General features: G+C 41.6%; 2 protein-coding genes across 2 annotated transcripts in view; both read right to left on the reverse strand.

Annotated features, from left to right (window-relative positions):
* The window catches only part of LOC126565490 (uncharacterized), a 500,287-nt gene that overhangs the window by 380,553 nt on the left and 92,886 nt on the right, over positions 1–26,848 (reverse strand). The window lies entirely within an intron of this gene.
* The window catches only part of LOC126564801 (protein PRRC1-like), a 299,123-nt gene continuing 289,523 nt past the window's right edge, over positions 17,249–26,848 (reverse strand). The window contains exon 6 of the mRNA XM_050221913.1: positions 17,249–17,571. Coding sequence (XP_050077870.1) covers positions 17,347–17,571 — 225 coding nt within the window. The 3' untranslated portion in view covers positions 17,249–17,346. The remainder of the gene's footprint in view (positions 17,572–26,848) is intronic.

Raw genomic sequence — 26,848 nt, forward strand, 5'->3', positions numbered from 1 at the left:
GTATAGCTAATGAATAAGAAAGAAGTTTTTCCAATTTCAAGGAGCACTCAAACCTCAGCGTTTGCTCTGGTTTCGAAATAACAGATTTCTTTTCATGTGTAAAAAACATGTTTTGATGTTTTTTTTAAATTTATTTATTGTATTTATGTTAGCAGATTGTCCACCAATAAAAGCTTAGCAAAAAAAAATCTTTAAAAAACTAATGGGAAGACAAGGTAGAGGGCATTAAAATGATTATAACGACAGGGAGAGGATCTTTGCAGTCAAATGTGGGAGATATTGTTGAAAGTTGATAAAACCCAGAGTTCCTACGCAACACATCATCACCAACCGACTAGTCGTAGTTGCAGCTCAGATCCTTGAGAAAGGACTCGACGCAACTGAAATCATCACCAGAGCAAAAGCATAACTACAGACACTCACCAACCAACAACTACCACCGATCATCCAATCCACCCGCCGGGGAATTCGTCCCTGGTACCACCGTACACCTGCCATACACTGGGAACTTTAAAGCTCTCTCAGAGGAACCGAAAAAAGCAGCCACATCACCAATGGTACCTTTACTCACTTAATACAGACTAAATATAAACATTTCCATCATATCTTTACAGACGGCTCCGTTCATCTGGACTCAGTCTGCTGTGGGATCCACTCCACCACGGAAAACTGCTCCATGAAACTTCCTAATCACACCTCCATCTTTTCCGCCGAAGCAATAGCAATTCAACTAGCCGACGACGAAAGACTACAGACTGACCGACCGAACGTCATCTTCAGTGACAGTGCTAGTGTTCTGGCTGCCTTGGAGCACAGCACCTCCAAAGACCCCCACATTCAACTCCTTGACGACATCCCTTCCTCACCCGAAATCATTTTATGTTGGATTCCGGGTCTCTCCGGAATTCATAGACATGGATAGATACCGATTATACAATTCTATCACCTGACGAACTTCATCAGAACCGCCTTATCAGATCATAATTTATAAAGAGAAATTTAATCAATAGTTTTAACTAATCATATGCCATAATCGCAATAGTGTTCCATAATATTTAAGAAACACCTGCAATAGCTTTGTATTAGATTATACCACTTATTTACACAGTAGAGAGGCGAATGTAGTCTGTAAGACTCAAAGCCTCTATAAATAAACGAAGAAGAAAAAAACCCGAGAAAAATATCGTTTGAGCCGTTGTAAGCGTAGCGATAATTCATACACAGAAGAGGTCCATCGCAAAGGCAACGTGAAAGGATCTAAAAGGGAACGACTGACTGGAGAGCTGAGGTATCCAGTTCATTGAACAGGAAACCTGCGATGAAGCTAACGCGGCTATGGAAATGCCTTTCTTGCGTTTGCGCTGATCACTCTCCAGTCTGGCCATCGGTGTGGAGTCTGGAGAAGACGAGACTTCTGCTGCATATTTCAGAGAAAGTCGAATCCAACAGCAATGTAGTGACTTTAGACAGAGCAGATCATGGATAAAATAATCAACGTGAGAGTTACTGGAGAGTGTCTTGTTAAGCCACACACAGGTATTGGAACATTCAAGCAGCCCGCAAGGCAATATTATTTTAAAAATTGATATTATAGACCAGATGTTCCTATGGTGGAAATAATAGCGGTGCAGATCTTCACACGGCAGAACCGGAGGTTAAATTTCATTCGTATCTTCCCCTCGAGGAGATGACTTCAAATGCGTGGTATTGATAAGGCTACGCAGCTAATAGATGGCTAAGCAAGGCCCTAAACCAACAGAGAGAGGGAGAAATTCTAGACTACCTTTACTACATTTGCTGCGACTTATCTAGAAAAGGGCATGAAAAGAACAGAAATTGTTTGAAAATAAATTCAATACCTAAAATTTCTAGCTGAATACTTCAATACACCGTTTAGTGAACTCTGAAATATCAACTATTTCTTTATCTTTTCATCAAGTTCCTAAAAAAACTGAACGCAAAAAGGAATTCAGCGGATCATTTCCACGAAACGTAAACTGAACAATCCTCCCCGAACAACTCCAAGCATTAAGTACGTAAAAAGTAAACCATGTCAACGTTTAATGAGCATCTGAGGAACCTCCCAAAAAACGGTTTGACCGTTTCGGTGTAACCCAAGCGGGAAAACTTTCCAAACAGTCTATTGAAAAGTTTACCTCTAAAAGCCTTCTTCCGCTTCTACTGGCAACCGAAATGGTAAAAACGAGCCCCCCCAAACGCGAATTGTACACAAAAGCTGGCCAATTAATTAAGCACCCATTGCCCACTCTTACGAAACTCCACTACTGCTCACGATTCTTTGCCGCATCGGCAACATACAAAACGATCCGCCTAAAATGGTCTCCATTTTGTCGCTTGTCTGCTGTCCTCATTTAGCATAATTTTTTCCCTTTTTGTTTGATTCGTTTTTTTTTTTTGTGGAAGTGTTTCTTTTTTGTACATAACGCCCAACATTGATGAGCACAAATAAGAATCTGCGTCAAATTATTCATTTGAGAAAAACAACCGTATAAAAGCGATTATTTTTGTCCGTCAGTTTGGAATTTTATTTTACAAATGGCTGAATCGTACCAAAATCTGCATCCACTTGCCCGAAGGAGGGTTGCGGGAGAAAGTTTGACCTAATGTTGAGCAGTAATGGTTTGCTCACTAATTGGCGTGAGCTATGCAGTAAAATAATTATGACATTTCTAGCCCTAGAATGGGTCCACCCGGTGAAAAGAAGGCTACGCGATACACTCGAGTGTTGTTTTTTTTTTGAGTATTCTACTTTAGATGGTGTTCAAAACTTTTGACTCATAATCGTAAAAGCAACGAACGTAATGAGCACCGTACAGAAATGTAAGAGGAAAAAGTACAGCAATACCTCTGTGTAAGCTCACAATATGAATAAATATTCACTTTGCATACATTTGTGAGCGAAATGGAAGTTTTCTGCACAATGCTGTTTCCTATTCAAACTAATGAAGGATGATTTCGTAATTCAAATTCATAACGATGGTTTGGCGTTCTGGTTGACATTACGGTGCATTTCCTGGAAATAAAGCAAAACAACTGTGCAACTTGTTTTCATTTGTGTCCATTCGGTAGCATTCGGTAAATGAAGTTAATCAAAATATTTCCCTTAAAATCAATCATCATTTGTTGACTTCTGTAGCTACCGAAACTACACCAGCGCTAGTAAATCGTCCGAACAGCTCCTCGAGGGCACTCCAATTCCAATGCACATCCAGCACGGTTCAGTTCAAATGTATTGACAATGATAATAGACCTACCGCTGGGCTCCCCTTTCCCGACCTTCCTACCACTCCCCAAAAGCTCGCTCTTGAACGCTTTGGATAAAGTTTACGTTCAAACAAATTGTTTTCAATTTCCTACCCGTGCTAGCCAAAAATCCCGGTAACGATCCATCGTACACTGGAAGTCATTTTCTTTCCGGGGTTTTGCGGCACACCAGCACCACTTCGCCTCGTCCAGCATTAACTGTGTGCTTCCCAGCAGCATCACACTCATCTTCGTTCGCTTTTGGCTTTGGCGGCTGCAAATTGATCCTCTAGCCGCTAGCACAACTTTCAGGTTTTTTTTTTTTTTCGAGGTGGACAACCACCACCCTTAAACGAAGGAACCCTCTCCGGAAAGATCGAACGAAAAATAAATTGCCTCATACCGCTGTACGCCATCAGGGCCAAAGATCGTTTCGCTCCGGCCTCTAGTGTATGGCCCGGTTTTGTGAGATAAAGTTTCATCCTCATTACCCTCGCCCGACAGGTTTCGTACAATTGGATTTGTCTTTGTTATTTGAACTGTCTTCAACCTTCGGTCATCTTCGGGCTGCGTTCTGCTTTCCACCGTTTCTGGCAAACGTCTTCATCGATTTCGGATTTTTTTTTCTGTTGCTTCTGTTCGATAAAAACAATATTGGTGATTGATTTCTGAATTAAATTTCCATCCATTACCTCCAGTCAACTGCTAAGGGGAAGCCACTGTGGAAAACGAAGGTCAGGGTTGTGGTACACCGGTTTTGCAGGACATTTGCATAACCGGGGTAAAACGGAACCGAGCTTTTAACTTTTCCTACGCCTGATTGCGGCCACGGTTTGCTGTCACATTTCACTGTGTAGATTACATCAAATGATTGTACCGGGAAAACGGAATTTCCCTTAAAGTTGACTTTATGATTAGGGTAGTATACGAAAGAACAAAATTAAACTATTTCGGAAAAATACCTAAAAAGTTTCACTGCTTATCGAACAATTCTTAAAATAAAACAAAACAGTCATCCGACTACCATAAGACAATACAAAGAACGCGCTCAAGATCTAACAAATGATTGATTTTGGATGTCTTTTTTAACCCCCCCTTTGCGCTCTCTCACGCACACACTCTTTCCTTTCTGTGCTATGTCACATGCAAGAAAAACAGTCCATCTGCCAAACGTCTCCGATCGGTCCCGATCCCATCCCGAAACAAATCAAAATGATTGATCGAAAGAATTAAATGTCGATCGATAACGCAGCCGGTGCTGGTGTTCTGAGTGTATTTTTTTTTTTTTCGTAAGTTTAGAGCAAATGCCGAGGAGGTAGCTCGACACGCAAATTTGATGCAAACTGCCACCGGAGGCCACTGCTTTCATTTGTTAAATTGCATCATTTATAATACACTTGACTCCCATTGACAAGGAAATTGGTCGGGAGCTGCGTGAAAGGAGTCACTCCGCGCACTCGCTCATATTTCACTGCTAACGAGCCGTACCCGTGCTGGTTCAGTGTGATGTGATCTTGGACAGGTGTGTGTGTGTGGGTGTGCGGGGGAAAGCGAAAGGGGCGCTTCCATGATAAAGCGCACAAATATATTGAGTATGAAAAATTATCTCATCGGTGTGTTGTGATGATAAATATTGCTGAAGGTGGGTTTGATAAGGAAAATTTGTCATGTTTTTGTTTCTGGTTTGATTTATTTCAAGTGAAAGGGGTGCGCTTTATTAAAGAGCTCGAGGCAGTATAGATACGAATCTATAAACTCATTTAAAACTATAAGTAATTAATGAATAGTTTAAAGTATTAAAGCTTAATAACTGCAATAGAACTCCCCCACAAGCCTATAAATCTTAGCATTAATTTATAACTCAAAAATTTGACAGATATCAACATAGTAACTGTCAAACGAAAGCAATATGAAAAGATGTACTAAAAAGATGAAATTTTTCAAGCGAAATATTTCATTTTCAATGCGTTCTATAATAAACTATCTCCCATCTATCAATCACCGAAAAAAACCATTCCCTCAGATGCACTTGCGTTGTCAAACGTAAGTGCCAAAAGCATTCCACCACATCTATGTCAAACCTTACAGTGTGCCCCTTTCTCTACATCATGTTTTTAAGCAGTTCTATCCGAAAATTATGAACAGACGCTAACCTTCCTAATCTAACCACCAACAGACAAAACCCATTTATCCCAACCGAACTGCAATCTGTTCCACCACAGTAGTCACACAGGCACACAACGAATAGCGTCTGCTCACCAGGAAACGTGAAGCATCCGGAACATTTTACGGCCAGGGGATGAAAAAAAAGGACACACACACACACCCATCCTGTACATGACGTTGACGTTTGAGAAATTAAAACATATTTTGTAGATTTCCATAACATAATTAATCAACCCCTTTCCATCCGTGGCCCCTTGCCGGTATCGGAACCAATCATTTCACCCTGATATACGAGCTTTTTGGCCGCAATATAGCACATACACACAACTCGCACTTCAAGTTTTGTGGAACCTTGAGCTGAAATATTTAGCCTGCTTGACTGACTGCCTGAAACGAGTGAGTGCCGAATGCGAGATCTACATCTGGCCTCTGCCAGTATTTTGGTGCACCATTTTCCGGTAAGTTGAATGTCACGTCATTTCTATGAAAATTTATAACCACTCATCTGCCTTCTGCGTGCTCGTTTGTCTTTCATCTGTCAGGTGTGTCCCCGTTTGTACCTTTGCTTCCGGGCGGTGACGCACAGCTCAGCTAGAGCGACAATTCACTGTATGATTTCCCCACCCAGATCATCATTACAGCAGCGTCAACAGCAGTGCCAGCTTTCCGGAGATAATTGAGGATAGAAGGACAGAAGGGATACCCTTCAAATGATCATTACCGTGAAATATTTCAACCCACTGGGTTTGCTGTTAGGTGCGGGAGACTTTAACTCTCTCGATTTGGAACCGAGGTTGTACCAGCTTTGCAGACATAATAAACGTTAACTAGTGCGGATGAAAATTCCTCCTCCGGAAGCTGTACATTAAGTTGTAGTTGGTTAGATGATGATGATGATGATGATGATGGACACCTTCTGGAAAGGTGTGCACAGGACAGGGTCAGCTCAGCCGCTCATAAACTTTTGATGGCTTTTGACATTATCGGTACAATAAAAAATGCGGGAGAGTTGTTTAATTGTCAGTGCTACAAACGCCCTGCATCACTATCTAGTGCCATTCGTCAAGAATTAGACTTTGATGCGAAGGGACTTTGACTTTTACTGCCCCGCCTAAGCTGCATAAGACCGCAAGATATTAAAAGCTTCCCTACATCATCAGCACACCAACACGAACGGTTCCAGAATCGATTTTCCGTCAATCTTCTGCGTTGCAGTAGAAACGTTTGATTTAATGATAGACATCAGACCCGGACCTGCTCCTAAAATGGTAAATGCAATGCAATTAACGTTAATGGCCAACTAGTTGTACGTGTGGTAAATGACCACACATCCGAAAACGTCTTGCCATGGAAGCTTCGGTGCTTGGCAGTGTTTCGAGGCTGGTAGTAATTGTCCGAAAGGTTAGAATTAAGATTGATTAAATTGCATACTAATTACATACAATTCGTTTGAGAGTTCCACCGCCCTTGCGGGCAAGGTGTGAAAATCAGATAATGTTCGTAGCAATTGCCTATTAATTAGCTATTTGATGTAATTGCAAACGAAACAGATGTTATTGAAGAGGCGCTTAAAGAAGGCTTTAGAACAAATTCTTGTAACATATCTCTTGTCCTATCTTTGCTGTATTGTACAAATTCTGCTGGTAATTAGAATCGCGTAACACCAACACTACCATACCATCAATCCGTAGTGATTTTCCCCTGGTGTGCACCTCCTTCCACGTTCCAGGGTCGGTTGTTTATGAATGTTTCATTACCAAGTATCAAATAAAAAACCTTCCTAAAAGAACCCATTTTTTACACACATCCAGTGGTTTTCGTCCGCCTCCAAAATCCTGGTAACGGCAGCAAACATATTCTTTGCTATTTTATTAAAAAAAATCCACGCTGCATTTAACAAACTATTTTTATGTATTTAGTAAAAAAAAATATATTAACAAACCGCACTGCATTTAATCTGCTTTTTCTCCATCTTTCACTATTCCAACCATTAACTTGATGACTAAAGAACAATTTTTATTGGAACCCATTCCTAAACCTGCAACACAAGCCCTCTGCGTTGGGTTTTGTTCAACCCAACTGCTGCTGTAAAAGGATGTCCCTTATCCATAAACCCATCCGACCAAAACCCTTCCTAGCACAACCGCCCAAGGTAAATCTCCAACAGCAAATAATCCAACGCTTCCTGGTCGGTGGACCGGTTGGAAAGTCACCAAAAAAAGAAGAAGGTAAAACACAGCACACGTGCAAAAGATTTGCCAGAAACGCTCCCACCCCTACCGGTAAGTGATCCCACACGGAAGCGATAAAAAAAAGCCCGAGGATCAACAATTTAATTTGTTCCCTAATCCCATATTAACCTTTTATTTGCCGTACAAAAGTCAAACCAGGTACCGGAAGCTTTTGAGCCTCCGCTACCAAGCCCGTGTCATCTGGTAGCATCATATCAGGCTAGAATTTGCCATTAAATGAAGAGATTACACACGTGCACGTACGCACGCGAAACATGAAGCAGTTTATCGAAACCAGCGTACACTCACCCAGTTAAACTTCACCAATTCCAACGCGACCGGGATTGTTAATGAGGTTGATTATTGCATTTTCTTCATAAGGTTTGTTCTTTTTTTTTTTGTCGCTGACGTCGAAATGTGCGAAAAGCATCAATCGTCGTAGCCGTACTAAGTATTTGATTAGCACGGCCAGCTCTCGTCAGCACGCACGTAAGCCACACCGAAACGGCAGCTGGAGCGGGAACGTTTTGCACTAACTAGACAGACTGCTGGCTCCCTCAGACCCCGGTCCGGCGTTAAGGACCGAGGATTGCTGGAAGCATGTTGTTTTTACGTGCTCAAATCCGAAACAACTTTCCCTCGAATCCATTTTACCACCGCGCGTCGGAAGCGGAGTGCGTGCTGGATGGTAGACGAATGGCTGGAACAAATGGCTCGACCCCGATGTACCCTATCAAGGAATCGTTTGGTGGCAAACGGCCCTAACGGCTATTGATGAACAAGCGAAAGTGATTTTCGGCTATCCGGTGAAAGATGAAAGCTTCTGCCTGTGGAATATTAATGTCCTGCCTTCGCCAAACCGGCTTCCCAAACCTTGAACGGGGGGGGGGGGGGGGGGGGGGGGCACAGTTCCTTGCCTTCTAGTAGAGTTGTTTTGGTTTTGGATCTGCTATTTTCTGCTTGTGTTTTCAATAGTTTTCCTCCGAGCAGTGAGCTAAGGCGAGAGAAAAAGAGAGACTGCTACAGTCAGTGAGCTGTGTGCGAAAAAGGGATTAAACCTTACAAAAACATACCGCCTTCTAAAACAACACGCATCAACACGCGCCCACACACACACACCCCCTGCTTATCCACTTTCAAGGCTTTCTCTATACTTTCACCAACTTTGGCAGCATATCTGCATATCCATCAGAAACGCCATCCCACCTTTTGCTTCGAAATAGGAAGAAAATGTAGCCTTTTTATGCTACTCCTATTTCCATGTCCTATATACACATTGCTTACCCTTGTTGTGTTTAGTTTGAAAAGCTTCTTGGTTGCGTTATGTGGTTGTTGTTTTTCTGCTTTCACCCTTTTTTGCTGTTGTTGGAATAGGCAATTAGATGGAAAATAAACGTCCAACAAAGTAACACCTAACGATGGAGTGATTTTACAAACCCTTGGTGAAAAGTTTTACGACTGAACTGATGACCAGCATCCGCAGAAGCTTGTTTGGTGGAATTTCGGGCACAACACTTCTACTTGTGAACCGATAACCGTTCATTTTGTTTGCATATTAACTAGGAACTAAACTCTCATTCGCCATCATAACCTCATATACGGTGTGAAGTTGAACCTTTTTGCGGACCACGTGTCTTGTGGTTTTCGTGTTTGAGTGCTGAAAGGGTATTATTGATCCTTTGGAAATGAGATCATCAAAGATATTGCTAATAGTGCCTTTCTGACAAGGAAATTGTGGACTGATGTGGTGGTCATAAAGCATTTAATTTAAGTTAAAGTAGATTTCATTAAGTATTACTTCTAATCATGTTAAGGGTTATCAGTGTCAGCAAACCGAGGTTTCAAGCGAGTCAAAATCCTATCTAAATCGTTTCCTCATGCACTAGATTGACTATTCAAATTCGGCTATTATCGAGTCAAATCAGCTAGCATTGGCAGATCAAGATCGTTAATTTAATGAGGTCATCGGCAGAATCGGTGGAACACTCAAAGTCATCACTGGCTGAATTTAGAACTCCTCAAACTGTTTGATGCGATATGATGTTACTGTGAATCAAAGCCATGTATACAAAAAGTGACTGCGTACCGGAAACACTGACGGTAATAAAAAAAAAAATAAATAAAAAAAAAAGGCCCAGGTAAATAAAAGGCCCAGCTTCGACCGTCGCGACAGGTTTTTTTAGGTGAGATGTTTCCTCAGGCTGTTGAATTACCGGCTAGACGTCAGCGCGCGCAATTCCGTCTCTATGCTGTTTTCGGTGCTGACTTTTGACCCGAGATAGGTGAAGTTTTGGACGACTTCAAATTTGCGGCCACCTATCCGTACAACAAACCCGCGTAGTTCCGGATTTTTTAGTAGGCCTAGTTGCCTCGTTAATCTGCAATCCGAGGTTTTCTGCCGTTTGCTCGATCCTTTGGTAGGCCCCTGCTACATGGGAGTGCTGCAGATCAATGATGTCTATAGCATCAGCGTATGCCAGGATCTGGGTTGACTTATAGAAGATGGTTCCCGAAGTCTCCACCTCCGAGTCACGGATGGCCTTCTCTAGCGCCAAGTTGAATAGGAGACAGGTGAGCCCATCTCCCTGACCATCCAAACCATCACTTCACCTAAATTTGGAACTTCTCATAATTGACTGATACGAAAGCGCTTTAAGATTTGTCTAAGGACTAAACAGGAGACTAAACTGGGAGACAAGCCATTATGTGTTGGCGGAAATCTCGTAGTGGTAAAGGAGTTAGGATAACTCGGTATGATCTTAATTTCGGACCATAAACTAGGCGGCGATATCTCGAGATGGCTGGGTTTAAGAACGTTACAAACTTACATAACCCAGAATTCTTAGGTAATACAAGAAATCTACACTGATATCCAGACGAATGAAGTACAAAGTAGCTGAGCTTATAAGCAGATTAGGTTTTCTTGTCAAATTCGAAAGGATTAGGAGGTAATTCTACTGTTTTTGAAGTCTATATTTTGAAAGCTTAGTACAACGATCCAGCCAAGTACATTTTAGTAATATAAAATATTCACAAATAAACTGTCTCATTCGCTTTCTCGTCAACCCGTGCTTCAAAATACACGCCTGTTTAGATACGCACCACCGATCCCACTTGATCGAATCAATCAAAAAGGCTTGTCAATAAAGTCGTTAACACAAATCAATCAACAACCGTGCTAGCCGCATTTCGAAACTATTCCCATGCATTTGAGCAATTAATTTACGACGCAAACACACCACCCAACTACAGCAAACAGCTGCAGGCGATCTCGTTCTCTTCGACAGTATCGATACAGTACGCGCGTTTCGTACGACAGGCCTGTCTAGTGTATGGCTTTATTTTCACAACTCTCCTAACAAGCGCTCGCCGAACGTTTCGTCGAAGAAAGGAGGTTCACCGCTTCTTGTTTATCCCTGCTAAAACCAATCCAAACCGGGAAAGAAAACCGCCAGCGCTGATGCAATTTTCTTACCCCAATCTTCTGTTCTGGCGGAAGTTTCTAATTAAAACTTCGCATTCCACCAGCAAGCGCAGTGCAAAAACTTACCTCGAAGGGCGTGTGTTTTCTTTGCACGCTAGCGCTGGCAGAGGTTTTTATGCTTCTTGAGGTGAAAGTTGCCAGTACTACTTCACTACTATGGTTGTTGTTTTTATCCATGGTACTCGGTACACCTAGTGGCAAAGTGCATCGGAGCGTTCTGTTTAGGTTTGGCTCCAGTGGAGCCACTGGATTCACCTGTTTCCCATCACTTATCCCGTTCTATGCACTAAACAGCTGCCAAAGAAGTAGTTGCAGTAACGTTTAATGGTTCGTTCCTTCGCTCCTAGCGTATGAAATTCTCTATCCCTAGCAAAAGACCCCGTGGGGCGAACCGTACTTTATCTTAAACTTCTTTTTTTATCCCTCCCGTAAATTGAATATATCGTGTGCAAACGAAATAATGCAACATGTGCATGTGCCATGTTTCACACTGCTCGGAACAACTGCATCAGCGGCTATAATGTTCCATTCAGAACACACGAAACTCGCTACCGGGAAAAGAATAAATGAGAAATATTGAAGAATTCCACCATTATGGAATTCTGGCCGACGAACGAAAGCATGACGTGAAACCAACCCCTCTAACATGCCATAATTAAAACTCAATTCCGGTGGCAAAAGTTTCACATTGATCCAGCCGGCAGCTTGCTGTCTCAGGCTTCTATCCACTTGCTCGTGCAGCTCGCTTCCTTAGCGCAGGTGGCAAAATCTTTTAATTGAACGCTCTTCCTGTCTGTTCTAGCTGCAACAACGTGGGATGCAACTTCCACTTGCTGGAGAGACTACACTTTATTCCACACTGATTATTTGTCGATTAACGGATTGAGCTGGCAACGATGAAGAACGGCGTGCCAGCGTACGAAAGAGTTTCGCAGCAAAAAGTTTCCAGTTTCCTGTACTTGGAAAATCCATCCCGTTTTCATAAAAGGATCTCTAATCGAAGCCAAAGACGCATCTCACACGTCTTTTAAAAAAAAAAACATTCCAAACCGTGTTTGCTCGAAACCGAAATCAGTAGAATCGAACGCCCTTTCGATGAAATGTTGTGATTAAGAATCCTTATGAAAGCTACGACGCTACGGTAAATCCGATGGCAAAGTGTTGTTGAGCGCCAGGCGCGATAAATACATGGGACGGGGGACCCGTTTCCTACGTCTTTCCTGGGAAATGGCGAAAAACTTTTCCGCAGCCAAGCGACACAAAAAGCCCCATAATGAAGGAGACGTCTATCGGACTGGTTCTTACGAAGCATCAGCAGGGGCAGCAGCAGAAAAAGCTCCTAAACGTAGGCAACCGAGGTGACAAAGCAAGGTAAATGGGGTGAAGGAAATCCTTCCAACTGCTGCACCGGTAAGTCGATCTTTAGCTCAAGCCTCGAGACGAAGCTTTTCCGTGGCACGTGTGTGTGTGTGTGTGTGTGTGTGTGTGTGTGTGTGTGTGTGTGTGTGAGTGTTGCGTCAAATGTGTGCAATCAAATCGCAATTCAATCCTTGTGTTTCGCTTGCGCCTGCAAGGTATGCACGAATGTGACAAAACAATAAACAGGACATTTAATTTCGAGCATGCCATTCTGATGGGAGGACAGTTCCGGGGGGAAAGTTTGGTAAGGTGGGTTGTAGTAGAGGATTGGATGTACTAAAGCCTTTCGGATGAAGCCACATGTTTGAAGCACAGGAAGAAAATCGATGTGTGAACTTTTCACTCAAGCAAGTGTGTGTGTTTATTTTTTTCCCCCACCGGGGGATCTACTCGTCCGGAAGAGAAAGACGATAATGGGCGATTGGACACAAGTGCAATCGTTCGTTTTTCATGCGCCAGGCGCTGAGGAGATCAGGGCTAGTTTAGCTGAAGCAATTGCAACTCCGTCTGGGGAGGTACAACTGTTTGTACAACACTGTTGCTAAACTGCTATTTTTCATCATTGTTTTTTTTTTACGCAATTCCCTGTTCTAATGCTGCTGTTCGTGACAAAGCTTACCTTTCCCGGAAGGCGTTCGACCATGGGCAAAAAGCAATTCTTCCCTTTTTCGATGTGCAAAAGTGCGACTAGCGGGAGCGGGATTGAAAGTTGAAATAAATTGGATTCTCACTTCGAAAGGACCGAAGCGCGAATGGGGAGAAAAACCCGAATAAATGGATGCTGAAGCTGGGGGTAGTGCCGGTGTGTGATAGTTTAATTAAGATGAATCGAAAAGAAAAACCGAAACCATCCCGAACCGGAAACGAACGGGGGGCCAATATCGAATCAATAACTTTTCACACAAATCATGCAACCGAGTTGCGGGGAAACCCGGAAAAAAGGGTAAAAAATAAGCTCAAATAAATGTGCCGAGTGGGAATAGTGCAGGAATTAGTACATCCTGTTTCCCGCTGTAATAGACGATGGAACTCGTTACCTACTAACGCTTGCAATTGCTTGTGAGACAATCGGGCTGGCAATGGGTGGGGAAATAAACACATAGCAAGACTTTGTAAGATTTCTCCCACTGCACACGACATCTAATTAGTTTTCCGAGAAGAAAAATGCGTCACTTGATCCCACAGCGAGTCTTGCTGCTGTTTGCTAGTTGAGGTGAAGCAGAAAAGGGACTATTCTTGCAGGACACCTATCAATCACGGTACTGCAATCTATCTTCTATGAGCAGGATAGGTAGCTTGTTTTAAGATGCATCGCCATTTCTTTGCTGATGTCTTCATTATCATTGCTGCGGGATAGGGAGGATCCAGTAGCCATTAGTAAAGCTTAAAAAAGAGGACTTTTTGTGGATTTCTTTGCGTTATTTTTAGTGCATGCAGCAGAAGAAACAGTGAGTGATGATTAAAATGCATCATTTTCACTATAAACTTTTGTATTTATTTTGCTGTAATAAAAAATAACTTTGTTGAAAAAGGACGATATATCAAGAAAACGAAGGATGTATAATAGATTTAAAAACAGCACGTCAAATGACATTCATGTTTCATTCTCAATAAAAGAGAAAAAAAAGAAAGAATTAGTTACTATTAATTACCATAACTATACACAATACAATCAATATAGTGTGACATTGATATATTGTAAATAATATTTTGAAAATATTGAGTAAAATAAAACTGCAAAGAAAATTAAAACAAGAAAGAAATTAATGGATTAGAAAAAACTCAACAAAATACTCCCATCGAAAGGTAAACCTAGTAACAAATAGTTATGGGCTCTCGGAACTGTACGGTTCTGATTCCGTGTTCGGAATGAATTGATTCTGATTTGGATGCCGTCGTTTTTTTATTTACGGGTTTTCCCGACTTAATAGTTCCCTTCTAGTTGTTTAGTAAATTTGATGTCTTTCATTGGAATTGTATAATTTTGATTAATTTTATAATTTTGATTTTTCTATTGTTTCTTTTGTCCTTTTAAGTTTTTGTTGAGTTTTCTTTTGTCTTTTTCAGGTTTGTTTTCGGAACCAGAATTGATTACGCAAACGGCATCGAAATCGGAATCAATTCTCGTGTGCAGACTAAATTTCGGAACCGATTCAATCAATTCCGAATCCGATTTCGGAACCAATTCCAATTGCAATGTGCGGTGAATGAAGTCCAAGAGACTCAAAGCCTTTATAAATACAAATGAAATGAAAAAAACAAAATCCGATTGCAATTCTTGGTGAGATTCTGACTCAGATTCCGGGACCGTGTTTACAGTGTATCAACCAATGTGAAATTACGCACTTGCTTTGGCGCCTTGGCCATAGGAAGGATATAGAGAGAGGAGTGGGTTCGCTTGTGCTACGAATATTTTCACTCAATACCTCTGCACACCGATCAAGATTACACAACGTACGCTAAATTGCGTACGTCGTAAATGATTAAAATTTGGTTTAGAAGTACTTTATATTTATAGCCAATTTCGATTCCGGAAATAACTAAGTGCTATGGATTCGATTCCGACGAAAAGGGCATTTTTCCCATCTCTAGTAACAAGTACAAAAAGTATAATAAAACGAAGCATGAAACACGAAAATGACAAAAGCAAAATAAAAAACAATAAAAAAGAAAGAGAGACAATAAAAAATACTAATTATAAACCGAAGAAAAAATATACAATTCCAATAAAAGGCATTAAATTACCAAGCATGAGGTAGGAAACTATTATGTCAGAAAAAACATAATTTTAAAAGCTGAAGAAAGAATAAGCATAAGACAAAACATGCAAAAATAAATAAACAAAAACTGTGGAATAAAATAAAACATTACTATAAGAAAAGATAAACGTGGGATACTCAAATAAAAAGAAAGAATGATAGTACATAAGAAAAGAAATACTAAACATCAACGTGGTGCTAACAAAAAAAGGGAAATTATTAACCTTGTTAAGAAAAAGGTCATTAAAATATTTTTTTAATCCAACGAAAAGTAAGAAACTAACCATAGTTTAGTAATCACATGCGCTATCACCGAAAGAATCAAATAATAAAAAAAATGCGTTTCCTACTTCATCTACTCATACCTACCAGGTTACCTTGAGAACAAGTTGAATGATTGTTAATTATGCTTCCTAGGCTTCCAAACACGCCGGTACACCAGGCACGTCAGTCAGCAGTGGCGCGGTCCTACTGAAACAATTCCTTACAAGCTGTCTGCCACCTAAACTACAACCTATCTACAGCCTTACTCACCCGTTGTGTGAAGATGCGAAATTCTGGAAAACAATAAAAGCCGATTAGCCGACTACAACGTTCCAACATCTAACGAAAGCAAACAATGAACGTACTAGAGCAATCATAATTCCGTAATGTTTTTGTGACTCTCCGGCACTTGTGGTTTGCTTCATAATGCAGCATCAGTGAATCACTCTTCTGTTGGCCCTAATGCTGTTGGTCCGATTGCTGGACCACCGGACACACCTGCACTTAGATTACAAATCCAACAGCAAGCAGGTGTCGGGTTCCAGGAAAGCAAGCCCAACTCTGTCTGACTGGCCGGTTAACACCGTCTGTAAGTACGGAATGCATAATTTAATTTCACTCTTAACAAGGATTCAGGATGGAATGGTTTTAAGACGTTACCTGACGTCGACGTAGACCGTAGCGAAAACGTTGCTCAAGCATTGCGTTTTACGAGCGGAAAAAAAACGATGACACCAGACGAATTTCCATTTCCACACCGTGTGTGAGGACACTGTCGAAAGTTTTGCAAGAAATGCAGATTTTTCACTACTTCACCGTTTGCATACAAAACGCTAACAAGTAAGCAGTCAAATTTGCTGGCAAGGAAAACACAACGAACACAACGGACGCAGCACCGGATATAAAAACGAATTAAGATAAACACCGCTTCTGTTGACGCAGACCGCGGCTCAATTTTCATACTTGGTAGCCGTGGCTTTTGCTATTTCAAACGTATATAGGCGTTACTTTTATTACTGGTTATTATTACGATAATAGGCTTACAGTTTCAACGAGTGCTATAATAAACTAGGGTCATCATTTTGATAAGCGCGCCCTGCTCACTCTGTCTCTCTTTCTAAGAAATTAAAATGATCGCCTTGGTTCTCACAGGTCGTAACAGAAAAAGTGGAAAGGAAAAGGACATCGTTCTGTAGCACTCGAGATTCATCCTTTCATCTCCACTCCCGCTCTACTGTGTAAACTCGGAAGAACAAGGAAATCTCATGGGTCAAATCAATAAATTGAAAATCATGCCGATTTTCCCTTTCCCGGTAAGGATTCTCGGAGGTGATGGTATATAAAAAGAAGGATGATGATATTCTACACCGTCGTCACGTAACGGTTCGGTCCGCCACCGAACACATTAAAACTTTTATGCGTTTTCTTTCTTGCCTTAGCGTGTCTTTTCGGCTCCGATCCATTCCGGCCGTTTGTATCTGTCAGCTTCGTATGGGTGAAATCTGCCCGGTTAAGAGATCCATTTACCCAACGGGTATCAATGTTTGCAGGTTCTTTCTTTTTACAATCATCTTATAAAACCTCCAGCGTTCGGAGAGGTTGGAAAAACTTTAACCGATTCTAACTCTTTCGATATCTTGCGACCCTATTCTTCCTCTCACTTTCTCTAATGTGCTTAATTCATGTTTGTCCATCCGCTTCAGTCATCCGTTTAGTAGTGATTACAGTGGCAAGCCTTAATGATGGTGAACATTAATTCTTATTCCGCCGGTTCGGGACCATGGCCGCCGCCGCCGCCGGTGATGACGCTGCTGTCCACCTGCATCGGATCCTGCTGGGATGCGGTTCCTGCTGCTGCTGCTACTGTGTGTTCGTAGTCGAGTACGGCTCGTTTGTAGAGTGTCGCTATCGTTTTTGCCGCGGTCAATATCATCTCGGAGCGGGAAACCGATGTGTACGACCGATGCCATTCGGTGTGTGAGGTCTGTATGGAATGAGAGGTTTTTGACCGGGAAAGAAGGCACATGAGCATGAGATTAGAATTGGAAGTATCAAGAGAGCCGGACAGCAGCGAGGGAAAGAGAAAAAACATACAGATCCAAACCCCAAATACGCACAGCTCAATGAGCAGCTCGTTTTGAAATGGTAAATGAATGACCCTACACCGATAGGGGTTCCGCTTTTTTTAAGGGGATGATTTACGATAGGCAGGACCCCAGGAATCGGGTTTCGAGCAAAAACTTCCTGTACGTTGCATTACCGATAAGAAAGCTAATGAATTTTGCTTCTAATGTTCCTACTTCTTCTGCTTCACGAGCACAATTTTAGACGCAAAGAAAGCTAAAGTCGGACTTCCTGAACCGGGGTTTTGAAAGGTTAAACGAACCCATTTAATTGAATGAAGCCGATGTTCTATTCATACTATTCGCATTCATATTCAAAACAGGTACAACCATTTTCCAATCAATTCATCAATTCCGTTGCACACGCCTTATTAAACAAACACACACACAATCAACCGGAAACCTCCAGAAACGGTTCCAGGTACCATTACAGGACCAATCAATTTAATTGCCAGTTTATTTAGCAGCTTGGCAAAGTAACGCTACAACCAACAACTCTTTGTCGGATAATGACCGATTCGTACCAGCTATCGGGTGCTTTCAGAGCCTTTTAGTTAAATGGCCCATCACCGCTAACAAACAAATAACTGAAGCGTTTCGCCGGAACGTGCCGTTTTGTGTACTTTTGCTGAAATGCCCTTTTTTGGCTGTGGCCGATATGGTGTCAATATTTGGCATAATCAAACTAAAATAGAGAGCCACCAAATACTAGGTACTCAGCGGGAAAAGATACAAATTTAAATTTTTAAGTGACATTTTTAACACTGTTCACACGAATAAGATAATTGTTGTACTTAATACAACAAACTTTCATGTTAGCATGTACTATCACATATAGTGTTGGGAAATGAGCTCGAGATCTGCCGATAGGTCTCACCTCATTAAGCTGAGGATTCTGAACACGCTCTTCTATTTCAAAAATTAGCACCACACCGGTCGGCCCGCTACCCTGGACTTCACAGAACCGGAGTTCCCATCCGGACCGTTCCTCCGTAGTAAGGACTGACTAACCAACTACGAGGTATCAGCAAGTCTAGTAAGCCATTAGATGGCCGGTGTGACTTTACCAGGTCGTTAAGCCAAGAAGAAGAAGGAGAAGCTCTGTACTCTTTTCTAATTTAAAGTACATTTCACTAGAAGAAGAAACTCGTCTTCTACATTACCCCTTTAGTTCAGCCGGATTCGCCCTTTGCAGGTTGCTCTTTGCACTCTTCAAGTTCTACGCCCTAAGAGGTAGCTCTTCGCACACTCTGAGCTCTTCGCCCTCACGAGGTAGCTCTTCGTCCTCTTCAAGTTCTTCGACCTCACAAGGTAGCTCTTCACCCTCACGAGGTAGCTCTTCGCACTCTGCAAGTTCTACGCCATTTTCAAGTTCTACCCCCTCTTGAAACTCTTCGTCCTCACGAGGTAGCTCTTCGCACTCTCCGAGCTCTTCGTCTTCAGTGAACGCTGAGCTACCGGTAGGCATCACCTCTCAAATCTTAGTGAGCAGTTACCCTCTCCTCTTTAAAAAAAGAGCTACTTTACCAGCGTTGTGCTGGTCACTTGTAGTCGTTTTAAATTTTTTCACAAATATTATTGCCATATTATAATGTTTAAATAATTTTTTACCAAAAACGCTTATTGTAAGGATACAAATAAGAAACTATATAAACAACCAAGCCAAAAACAAAAAGGAAATAATATTTTAACGATACCCTGTTGGCTGTTTTATCAAAAGATACAATTGTTTAAACTTTAAAGTGAACAATGTAGTTAGAATGTTTTTAAACTTTAAACAGGCAGACACTTTTCATACACGAAATAATTTCCTAAAATTAAAAATTTTAATACACCTTTGATAACATTTAAATTACTCAAACATTCGATCGATAATTATATCGGTCGGTCTGAAAACCTTCAATCTCTTCACTACAAACAGCCGGATGCGTCGAACGATCAAGTGTACCCGTGCCAACCGATTGTTCCGGCCGGAAACCGGAACCAGCTCCCAAACATCCCCGATCGGGAATCTGTGTGATTCGAACAAAAGCAAATCAAGCACACACAAAAGAGCAAGAAAAACTACATCCGTCTCGAGTGTAGCAGAGGCTCCTTACACCAGCACCAGCACGGAAGATTTTCGACATCCGGACACACAACATGAGTCGCCGCTCTATCCGGTCACCACAAGCTTTTTGTGGTAGATTGTGTTCGATAAGGTTCAATTTTTGCTATGCAGTAGCACGCCAGCACAGTTTGAGGTAAAATATTATGCTTTTGCCTTGCCGAAATCGTCACATCATCACGTAACGTCGGGAATAGATGGGGTAAAGTATAGTTTATAATCCAATTTAGACATATCTCGATTCCCTACGAAGTCTTGCTAAATCCCTCCAACATCGAATAGTACAACACATGCCTTCCTAGTCTAAACTACAACCTTTTTGGCTAATCATCGCCATCCATTTCCTGGGACAGGAAAGCTTCCGGGTTTTGCGTATTGGCGTTGAAATGCACCTCAAAGGCAAAGCATACATATATCTTGCCCATCCTGACGGCTGCTAGAGATAACCAATCGATACGAATTTCCATGGCGGACTGTGCCCTCGGCTCGTACCCGCTGAATGAACGTTTTCACTTGAGTTATCTCGTGGTGCATCATTTTTGGTTTCTCATTTGCAAACTGAAACCGAGTACGGCTTCATGACAGCACCCAGAACACGGCCAGCGTTTTCTGCATAACGTTCCACAGCTGATCATCGTGTCAAGCGAGAGCCGCTGCTGCATAATGCAGCTAAGCAGCTGCAACCACCGGGGCAAACATCACCGGAAGCAAGCAAATCCAGGCACATCCTACCGTTAAGCTCGATCGCCGTGTGCAGGTCAGTGTTCGTGATTTGCAAATCCTTTTCTACCGTTTTGGGTAGGAGGTACTTTTCCCGCTTTCTCCCGCGGTGAGATACGATTAAGAGCTCGACAGGAAGGACACAAAGCTAACCGAAATAATGCTTGGCGCTGGGATGAAGTGTACCGGGTAGAAGATTAGTCGCTACAACTGAAGCTGAAAATTAAGTGGTACAGAAAGTTTAGCTGCCGGAAACACCACATACAGAACAGCAGCACGCTAAAGTTTGTTCAACAGGAGACCATAACCGGCTTCTAGCGAAGAAAAAAAAAACAACGAATACACATAAACGAGAATACTATTCACAAGTTTGGCGCAAAATGCAGCGCAACATTCCGTTCTCGCGCCCTATCATTCCCACAGTGTCATAACGTTGAAATCATTACGCAAGGCATAATCTCATTACACGGGGCTAGAAATAAAAAAGCAATACCGATTAATCGATTTCAAACCGGACAGTGTGCGGCATCAAATACACAGCAAAAACACTGGATCCATCCATTGGTAGTAGAAGAGGCAATAAAATTTAATTAAAATTACCTCATTTCATCGAATCGTGACAGTGGGACCGGTACCGTCCGTTTCAAATCCCTTTCTAATGTCATTTGGTAGAATTGAATTCTTTGTAATCACATAGCGCAGGCAGCAAAAAAAAACCCGAGTACGCTAATTAAAACAATAATTCCCACGAGAAAAAGCGACACCGGGCACATCAGATTTCGATTGAATAACGTTTAGTTTAAACAGAACAGTGATTAAACACAATAAATCAGTACGTATAGACTCGTGCTCACAGTTAATTATTTTTTGCAGTGATTATGTTGTTGTGGTCGATAGAGACAATAATACGTTTCAGATAATTGCTTCTGTGAACGGGTATGATACGCCTGAAGATATGCAATAATTTACATTTTAATGTATAGGCATCAGACTATCTTGGATTGATGGCTTATCCGTAAAGCCATGTTTAGATGTCTAAAAGCACCCAACCTATAATTACACACTTCACAAACCATTGAAAAGAGTCTTAAGAGCTGACATTACATACATGCAGACGCAATAAACTCTAAATAAATCGGATTTACAGGGTTTCGATCTATATGGCGGTGTAGACAAATCATTTAGAGGAACGGTTCAAATAGATAGCGGAGTATAGCAAGATCGTTGTGTAACTTTGGAATTATATAATGTAAATTTGCGTTCACCGAATGGAAACTAGCATCGTGGCTGTTTGATTTTGTCATCAGCTTTTGCTTAAAAAAGTAGTTATTAAAACTATTTTTTCAAACTCATTCCAGTGAAAACAATTGGGCGTAGCACTGTTAACAAACTATTGGATGATATTTTTCATATTCCCATTTTAATATGCAACAAAACGTTCGATAGTAGCTCCAAGTTAGACAATCGAGTTTAAAATCTCACTCATCAAATCGAATGAAATATTCCACTACATGATTGCAATGTGCCAGAAGTAGCTTCCAATATTCTACTCCCTATTGGAAAAATTCCTTTCCATGATTCAAAAGTTCTATTATATGGATCGAAACCCTGTATTTTGATTCCAGTGAAATAGTTTCGAGCAAGGAAAGTATCTTAGATTGAACTCTAAGAAATCCTTTAACATTTGCAGTATGGTTGATACAGCATTCGTTATGTGCTTCATACCTATCTAAAATAAATGTTCTAAAGAAGTAACGTAAGCATTGTGCGATATCTTTAAAACTTCATAGTTCACAATCAAAAAAATCAGAACTCCGTAGCCAACGCTCTCTTATACCTTAAGAGTTAAAAGAGAATTCGAAAGACGATAAAAACCCGAAGAACCTTTTTCTCCGATCCATGTTTCGACGCATTGTAGCATGATGCGGTCCCGGCGAAAAGGTAACACATTATTTGCCAATGTATTGAGAAAACGTTGTGACGCAATCAAGTGGAAACAACATACTCCAACGTGAGGGAGGATTTAAAGGAATCCACTTTCACAAGCGTTCAAAGAGATTTCGGAAAATCGGAAAGCTCGCTCTCTCAGTATCGTTTTTGCTCCCCTGGACACGCCGCACAACAAACCGAAACTAATTAAACGAGTCGTCCCCGAGTGGCGTATACGCTGTAATGCTGTGGGGAACAATCAATTAAAATCGAAACCGATTGCATGTCTCCCTACCCCTGAATGCCTTTTTGCAAAAGGTGTAACAGAACGATGACATGGTAAAATGTCAATGGTTCGACTGATGCCGGCACGCATGGTGCCGTGACCAGGATATGATATGTACTTCGGGACCGGTTCAATGTACGGATGATGGTCCTGGCCGTTAGCTGGAAAGGACAGCTCACCCCAAACACCAATCAAAGTGTAATCAACTACTGACAAACAAGATTTTCTATTCAGAGACTCATGTGTCCAGAGGAAAACCGAGCAACGGAATTCTTGCATAACTTTACCCCAATGTTTTGTATCAAAGCCCTGTCCTATGATATCATCCTCATTTGGGGATTCTTTCCGGGTATTTTAAGTTGCTTACACAAACAAGAAACCTGTTTTCACTTAAAATCAAACATGTGTTCTTTCTTGTTCTTGTTCATCCTCCCAAAAAAAAAAGAAGTCCACTGTGAATCGAATGCAGTCACCGCACAAGATGTAAGGGGCTATTTATTCTTTTTAACGGGTGATTTCCTCGAATCAACAACTTTTAGAACATCTAATCGAGCTGTTCGCTCTGCTCTCCCGGGGAACGAAAGTTTAGAGAAGGCTTATCAAAGGGATATTCCGATTGATAAACATGACAACAGCATCCATTTCCTCCATCGACACATCGGTTCACACTATCATCGAACCGACAGAGTGGCTAGTGTTGTTCGGGGGATTTTTTTTTTTTTTATTTCGTCGGGGTTACAGAGTAAGAAAATGAGATTCCCTCTTTTACCATCAGATACGAGAAGGATTGTGAGGCTTTTCCGCACAAGATGAAAATGAATTCTTTTCGATATTTTACATGCAAGTGATTTGCTTCACGCATCGTAACATCGATTAGATCTGTATTAAGAATCGCAACGCCTAAAAGTATACAATCACTACGTTTAGTTTCTTTTTGAATTCTGCGATACAGAAATTGGATACCTTTAGGCGTTATGCACTTATTTCAGTTTATAACATGCCGTGACCAACCTGCATTAAACAAGTTAAACATTTAGATAAACTTTCCTTCATTTTACATCCTAACAAGCATACTATTTAGAGCTAAATGCTTACTGAAGGAAAATGACAACTGTGTCCAATTGCATTGCACTGTCAGCTGGCAACGGTTCCCTGTGTAATGATTACACAACAATTGCTTCTCCGTACGAACGAGACGGTGACTATCCGATGTGTGCTGTACTGTATAAACTAATACCGACAACAAAGAGCCCATGCACAAGCAGACAACCAAGTACGAACTTCCCGTTCAAACCACCAGTTTCCAGTTTTCGGCATTGTGCTTACCGAATGACTTCTAATGCCTGGTGGACAGCTAGCGTCTGCTAACGACAACAATTACGCAATCAAAGTGGTCAAAAACTTTTCGGCAATTAGTTTAACGACCTATAAACCACACAAAGTGATCGTGCAGCAAGCAGTCCGGAACGGTAACTGTCTTATTGAATGTGATGTAGTTTACCCTAGCTAAGAATTCTCAAATCCTTACACCGCACCATTTTGTATTGAGAAGCGAAAAAAGTGGGAAATTTGCGAATAATTAGTTTAAGTTTTAGGAGTGATACAAATTGAACTGCCAAAATGAAGTTAAACTACACATAATGGCGTCCGTTCTCGAGCAAGGTTTCACTCACCAAGAAAGTAGTTCTATTATCCATCAGTACACCGGCGGTTCAAGTGCCTTTAAGTACCTTTTGCACAGCACCTCCTTCAATCAACAAAAAAAAAAAAAAACTATAAGCTGGTTTCACTTCAACTTTAACCAATTTAACGAAAACTTTCAGCTTCATCCCCCATCCCCAAGATGCGAAGCATTGTGACTGAGCACTTTTAAATTTTCGTCAGTCAGTCCACCAAAATAAGCTACCCCATAGCTTCAGCGGGCAAACTGGTGACAGCTTGGACGGCGAATAAAAACAGCTCGACCCAAACTTTTGCCGATCCTTTATGATGCTTCCCCGTTGGGCGCCGCGGCTCGTGGAACTTCATTCAATGAAGGTAACTAGTCTGCTATCGGTCACAGTAGCGCCTGAAGGGTATAAAGTGGTACACCTCCAGCTCACCGTCGGAAGAGACTTTTTCACGTCATTGTCCAAAACGATTTTTCCCATCCATTCTGTGACTGCAGCGCTAAAAAGAAGAGACGACATAAAAAAACCCGCTCCTTGCAAACGTGTCGTTTGTGCACCCAATTACGAGCGTGCACTTGGTGCGCCTGGCAGTATACTGCATCGCACGATGGACCGAACATGGCGGCCATGTCCGGACACACAAAACCGCCGGCACAAGACGACGTTCCAACGGTCAGGTCCCTGGTGCATGTAATTGATTGGAATTAGATGGAGTACACACGGTGTAAAATGGGAAAACTTTGCGCCCGGAAAATGCTTCCACCCTGGTGGTGGGTCCACCTTTCCCCTTTAGCCAAAACTCATCAGACAGGAATAGACGGATCCCAAGTTGCACTGGGTTTAAATTGACTGCGCTCGTTGTCGTGAGGAAGACCCACGTGTGTGTGTGAGAAAGACAATCATCCCGTTGCAAAGTGCGGGATCATGCTGAGTCGTTGTCCAACTTTTCCCGCAACCGGGGCAAAAGACTAGTTCTTGGTAATTTTATCACCAAAGAAAAGCGCATCATGCAAGAAAGCTCGTGCTGCAGAGTTTCGAATTGGAATATACCTGCAGGTTGTGAGTGAGTCTATGAAGGTGTGTGTGTGTGTGTGTGTGTCGAAGGTGGTGTTTTTAAGGAATTGGAACACAAATGTACCAACACTTAATAAAGCGGCGGCAAAGCTATTAATATTTCATATTCGCCAAACACCACTAGCCGACTCGCGCACAAATGCTACAAACGTGGTCAAATAGTACTAACGGGCCCTGCATTCGGGGCCATCCCACACACTACTAGTTTGTCTTCGCTGGTGCGCAGTTTTGGAGTTCAATGCCACAGATTGTGGCCAACTTTTCAACCGTGTATGTGCAACGGTCTGGTTTAAGCTGGCAGGGTTTACCAAGTCTAGAAACAAGAGTCCGGATGTCGTAAAAGATTTTGCGAGCAGGCAAAATCCAACAACAGGATTGGAGATAAACGTCAGTTTAGGAAGACACCGTTCACTTACTTTGAATTGTTTTATGCATACTTTTATGCTTCTGTCATTATAAAAAGTTTATATTGCATTTATTTAAAAAACTCTTACAATTAATTTCGTCTCCTTCAAAATATCCACCTTTGGCAACGAATTTTCCAACCTTCGAAACAGTTTATTTTTTATCTTTTTCAGGAGCAACTTTAAGTTCCTTCCTCGCTGTAACCGATCTCGTCTTTTAAGCCTATTGAACAGCCAGAAGTCACATGGTGCCAATCCAGGAAAATACGATGGTTGAGCAACGATGTGAGTTGAGCTTAAAATAGCCACGGAGAACGGGTGCAGTGTGGGATGGCGCATTACCGTGGTGCAAAAACCAAGGGCTTTTTTTCCACAACTCAGCTAGGTTCAGATAATGAATCACCAAAGGCTTTTGGCACCATTCTCAATGAATTATGAACACAAAATTGATAATGCAAATTTTTTTTTTTTTTTGCAAATTCTTTGCTCCACAAATTTGGACATCGCGAAAAACGAGAAATATACTCCTATCCGGAAAAATGTTTTGACGTTTTACTTGTCAGGGAAGTCAAAGACACAACTGATGGCAATTATTAAAATAAAATTAAATATAAATTAATATAAATTATGAATATAGAACGGAAGTAATATTTTCTAGTTTTATCTGCAAGTTGATGAGCCAGTTGCTCAATTTAAAGCAAAAATTGTTGTTTCCAAGTGAAAAGTGTGTGTGGCTTTTGTTCTATCTGGAAACCCCTTCCTTTTATTTCAACAGTCGCTCGCCGTTGCACCGTTGGTGACCCGGGTGCCAGGAAAAAGTCACTCTCCGAAGCAGAATAATGGTCGAGGACATACATTATTTTAATAGGCAAACGGCGTGCTCGCACTTTCGCCACGGTTGGCTGCTAGTTGGCGAGATCCTTTTTACCCCTTCTTCCCTAGTTCGCG

This window comes from Anopheles maculipalpis, chromosome 3RL (genome assembly GCF_943734695.1).
Source record: "Anopheles maculipalpis chromosome 3RL, idAnoMacuDA_375_x, whole genome shotgun sequence".
Taxonomy (NCBI): Eukaryota; Metazoa; Arthropoda; class Insecta; order Diptera; family Culicidae; genus Anopheles; species Anopheles maculipalpis.